The sequence below is a fragment of the Miscanthus floridulus genome, chromosome 19 (genome assembly GCF_019320115.1).
Source record: "Miscanthus floridulus cultivar M001 chromosome 19, ASM1932011v1, whole genome shotgun sequence".
NCBI classification, from domain to species: domain Eukaryota; kingdom Viridiplantae; phylum Streptophyta; class Magnoliopsida; order Poales; family Poaceae; genus Miscanthus; species Miscanthus floridulus.
The window spans coordinates 93,801,849-93,807,055 of NC_089598.1; the positions used below are offsets into that span (position 1 = coordinate 93,801,849).

At 49.7% G+C, this 5,207-nt stretch overlaps 1 protein-coding gene across 1 annotated transcript; it reads right to left on the bottom strand.

Annotated features, from left to right (window-relative positions):
* Positions 1–2,437: 2,437 nt before the first annotated feature.
* LOC136525325 (protein ABERRANT PANICLE ORGANIZATION 1-like) lies at positions 2,438–4,105 on the bottom strand. Its single transcript, XM_066518326.1, has 2 exons — positions 3,320–4,105; positions 2,438–3,199 (listed from the first exon to the last, which is right to left on the bottom strand). The coding sequence occupies exons 1-2, from the start codon at positions 4,033–4,035 to the stop codon at positions 2,611–2,613; spliced, it is 1,305 nt and encodes a 434-aa protein (XP_066374423.1). The 5' UTR covers positions 4,036–4,105; the 3' UTR covers positions 2,438–2,610.
* Positions 4,106–5,207: the final 1,102 nt, after the last annotated feature.

The window sequence follows — 5,207 nt, forward strand, 5'->3', positions numbered from 1 at the left end:
TCGCCACTTGGTTTCTGACGGGGCATTTACATATGTACCATTATTACGGATGACACTTATACTATGTCACTGACATGATACTTTTTATACCACTCACATGATGGTAAATATGTAAATAATCCTGTTTCTGACGACCACACACCACACCGTTTCGCCTCTTCTTCCATACTGTAGGCGCCATCAGCATAGCGGCCCCATTCACGTGTCCTTAAACCCGACTTGATCCACTTCTTATTTTATTCGAAACAGTATTGTCCTCTCGTAAATTCCTTCAGCGTATTCCTCCTAAACCAACGGGCCAGCAGCGCAAAGATTTCAGAGTGTGTGCGGCCCGGGGAACACGGACTGGGCACAGTAAAATTTCGAGAGGTACAGTCTACTGATAAGTGAAATGAAGTGAAAGCCAGGTCCTCTGTTTTGTCTTCGCTCAGCTCAGGGCCTGTGCTGCCAGGCCGCAGCAGCCGACCCCTGCGCACACGTACTGACTGCTCCGTCGATCTCTCTCTCGCGCGCGCTCGGCCTGAGCAAAACGAATCATTCAAAAGAAACTGGCTGAGCAAGGCATCCGCGCGGCAGCAAGCTAGAGGGATTTCCGTGGGCATTGGCAGGATCCGATCCAGCCAACAGGTACTGCTCCAGTGCTCCTCCTCCTTCGTACTGTACAGTACTAAACTCTTGTGCATTCCCCATAAGAGATTCCTCCGTTCCACTGTACATTGCCAAAAATAGTCCTGTACATACATGGTTGGTTCCATCTCCTGAATCCTGATTTCTTTGCACATGCATATATATATGCAAGTTAAATTGGGACACATGAAATACATTGGTTTTATGATTTCATTCGAGACCTATGGAGATTTCTGCATGCGTATCATGGAAATTTTGGGGGTACATATTCCTTCTTCTATGATTCCATGAAGTTCTAAATCTTCTGGTACAGTTGAAGATGAGCTGGCTATGGCTTGATTTCTGAAACTACAGAGATATGGAATTACTTCAGACCTATAGTGTTTTTAAGCAAGCTTAAAATTGCAGTGCCTTTTAGCAAACCTTTAGCATAGCCAAAAAAAAAAAAAAAACCTAGACAATAATAAAAAGAACTTACAGGATGTTTGATCTTACATTCAAAACTAATATGTATATTTGGTTCTATGGGTTGATCTATATATCTCTACTTTATTTCTCGTAAACATAATAAATACTCTATCTTGTATAATAGGGTCTGATCGGTTGCATTCTTTCTAGCTGCAGCTGCAGTACTACCACAGAATTGATTTGAAGCAACGGGGGCTTTTTGGACAGGGACGGCTCAATCAAAAGCCGTATCTATACAGATCATCTACAATCGCCTCTAAAAATCCTGGCTGTAGTAATGAGTAGCCTCAGCCAAAAAGAGCACACCGATAATAGGCTTATACGGTGTGCTCGGCTGTGTTTCTTTGCAGCTGTTTTGGCTGCAACTGCAGTGTAGACTTGTTTAGTTCCTAGGGATGCAATAACAGCGCTGCCACAACAAGCTCTACCAAGCACTACCTAAATGAGAAATCCTGTCAAATCATGAGATGGTACTAAAATGGACCCAAACCACGAAAAATCCCATTGATATAGGAGTATTGTTATCTGGTTTAATTTGCACTGAATTCCCAGTCACCCATCACTTCTTTCTTCAAGTTTACAGCCAAGATTCATATCTACTGAAAGTAAATATTTTTTTCTTAAAGTCAAACATACATAAGTGTTAATTCTAGAGCAAGCACACATGATACTATATGGATACTGGATTCGATTAAAAGAGATTATGAAGTGTGTGATTTAGCTCATTCGAGCATCTTGCACAGAGAGTACATGTCATGACTCATCTTAGTATGAATTTTTGGCCTATGATAGTATCGCATTCTCTTTTGACCAACAGTATGATCCATACGTGTGAATGGGTAATTCCTTGAAAACAACATATATCTTGGTAGTACTAGTATGTATGCATACCATACGAATACATGAACTATCTTCGGCCTGTTCGCTGGTTGGTTTCTGAGCTGGTTTGGGCTGGCTGATGCTGATTTATTGTGAGAGGAAAACACTGTTCGCTGGTAGAAGTACCAGTGCGTATGAACTTCATCAGATGATTTCATGACAAGACAAGAGATAAAATAGGCACATGAATACATGATCACAGGGGAGCAGCACCAGCAAATTAATTGGCCTACAAGCTACTAGTATCACTGTCCACAGAAACCACACTCCACAAGCCAGATCTGCAGACAAGACTTCACTCTCTTGGATGGTCCATTATTTTAGATTGTAAATGCTTATGCAGAAAGCAAGTTTAAATGTTCATATAACTAATCCCCGTACATATAAATCATGAAATACCACAAACTTAATAGTACTAATTAAGGATCATATATGAAAGAGTCTTTCAGAAAGACAGACGCCTCAAACTAGTAGACTTACCAGCAGCCTTCGCTAACATGCTCTAGGAAAGCACCAAATTTCATGGTGTTCACACCTCACAACGCAGAGACCGGCGGAATGATTTCCGTTATCTAGAAGATGCGCATAAACGGCGCCAGTAATTAAGCGACCGATGATCGACGAGCTAGCCCCCAGCTAGCCCTGCATCCCATGCAAAAAGGCCGCCGGCGCCGTGGCGTCCAGGAGGCCGATGGCCGGCGTCGCCAGGCGGGGCTCGTAGGCGAACACCCTGAACCCGGCACCTCCCGCGGCGATCCCCCCGGCGTACGGGTACGGGCACGGCGGCGCCCACCGCCACTCGTCGCGGCGCGAGTCGAACACGAGCACGGGGCTCGCGTGACCGCGTGGCGCCAGCACCACGAAGTCGCCGTGCGCCGCGCACTCGAACCCGCGCCCGCCCTCGGCCGCCGCAAACTGCGCGTGCACATCGGGCGGCATCCGCGCCATCTCGGTCCACGCCCCGCTGCCGCCGTTGCTTCCGCCGGCGACTCCGCCGTGCCCGCCGCGCAGCGTCCACACGCGCACGCTCCGTGGCACGCTGAGGCGGCTCTTCTCGACGGCGGAGACCAGCGCCGCCCTCGCCTCGTGCTCCATCCCGCCGCCGAGCTCCACGAGCGCCGGCGACCGCAGGAACCTCCTCATCGGCGGCTGCACCTTGCTCCAGACGTTGGTCGCCACGTCGAACACAAGAACCGCGAACGGCGACGAGCTCATGCAGTAGAACCTGCGACAGGAAACCAGTAGAACTTGCATGTAGTCAGTTTGATCTCATGCCGTGTGCTCATGTGTATGCATGGACAGATTCCGCACACACACACGTGCGCTTCAGGCTATCTTTAATTACCTTCCGGAGGCGAAAGCCATGCCGGCGCGGGGGTCGAGGGAGGAGAGGCGGGGCAGGATGGAACTCGGGGCCCAGAAACCGGAGGTCGGGACGGAGGCGGCATCGGCGACGAACGTGTCGGCGGAGATGTTCTTGACCGCGAAGGGGGACACAAGGTCGTCGCCGGCGATGACGGCGATGAAGGAGGTGGGTCCCGCGGCGAGGCCGACGGTGGGGGAGAGGCGCGCGGTGGGGCAGAGCGGCAGCGGCGCGAGGAGGCGCGTGATGGGGTTGGCGAGGAGCAGCGTCTTGTGGCCGGACGCGTCCGACAGGAACGCGAGCAGGCCCGACGACGCGGCCGCCGGGGAGAACGCCTGGTGGCCAGCGCCTGGCGCGGGCAGCGGCAGCGGGAGGCGGGACCAGGAGGGCGCCTGCGGCCTGGTGGGGTCGAGCAGGAGGAGGTACTCCGCGGAAGGGACGGCGAAGGCGAAGAAGGGGAGGTGTGGGGACAGGATGAGGTGGGAATGGAGGAACGGCGACGAGTAGATGAGGTTGCAGAAGCGGCGGCAGGCGGCCCGGAGGCGGAGGAAGGACGGCGTCGGTAGGCACGCCAGCACGCGGTCCACCAGCGGCTGCGGCAGCCGGCCCCACACGCGGGGGTCCATGTCCACCGCCTCAGACGAGGAGGACGACGACGGCGAGTGGAGGCGCGGAAGGTAGTGAGGGTGGTGCATCATGCTACCCTACGCTCGCTCTCCTCTTCTGGGGGATCGGATCGGAGTATGTGGGAGCTTGGGGAGTGTCAAGTGTGAGAAACTAGCGACTACAAGTCTGCAGGTGTGAACTGTGGAGCGGAAGCCATGAGAAGTAGCTGGAGAGAGGAAGGTAGCAAATGATATGCAGCAGGATGCTGAGTAGTGGTGACAACGGTTCCGATATTTTCCGACCGTATTCGAGACCGAATTCGTTTGGTTGGTCGTATCCGAGTTCAAATATTCAATATCTAATACCATATTTGTATCCGAATAATCAAATCGCTTATTTGTGATGTCAATATTCAATCGTATCATATTTGTCACGGTTGACGATCATCCTGCTCGAGAACTGCTTTTCAGCCATAGAATAGTGTTTTTCTTTCACAACATTTTTGCATAAGCACCAGCATAAGCTAAATTTCAGTATCAACGAACAGAGTGAATATCCGTATTCGATTTTAAATTTGGATAGAAATATGAAAACAAATATAATATCTGTTATATCCGTTCGTATCCGATCTGTTTTCATCCTTAATGCCACGGGATTTCACGTGAGGCCTGCAAGGTTGCAGGCAAACGGGCACAAAAGGATCCTTAATGCCACGGGATTTCACGTGAGGCCTGCAAGGTTGCAGGCAAACGGGCACAAAAGGTCGTTGCAACGGAATCGAATATGATTGAGATCCCAATCTAAGCAAACAGCGATAAATGAGTCTGCACATTCTCTTCTAAATTCAAATTCGACCGATAATAGAGAATGTTAGTTTACTTTTTTGCTGTAAGATTTGTGCATGATGCTGATAGCTGGCGGGGGTAGTCATTGAGCGCCTATTTGGAAGGAGGTATATGACAAAAATGCCTAGACCATCCGTGCGGCATGCTGCTGTGTGATAATGTGATATACGTGTTCTTCTGTCTGAGCATTTAGTTGTTTCAAAATTTTCTAACGTAACTCGCAACATAAACTCATATGCGCACGAGCTTGCTAGTTTCGGTTTAGCATGGGAACTATGACAGTTCTAGGTGTGGAATGGTTCTCCTGTTCATGTAATCAGTCCACATGATGACTCGTGATTTAGGCCATGTTTAGATTGCAACTTTTTGCAACTCGATGAATAGTATCACTTTCGTCTTATTTGACAAATATTGTCCAA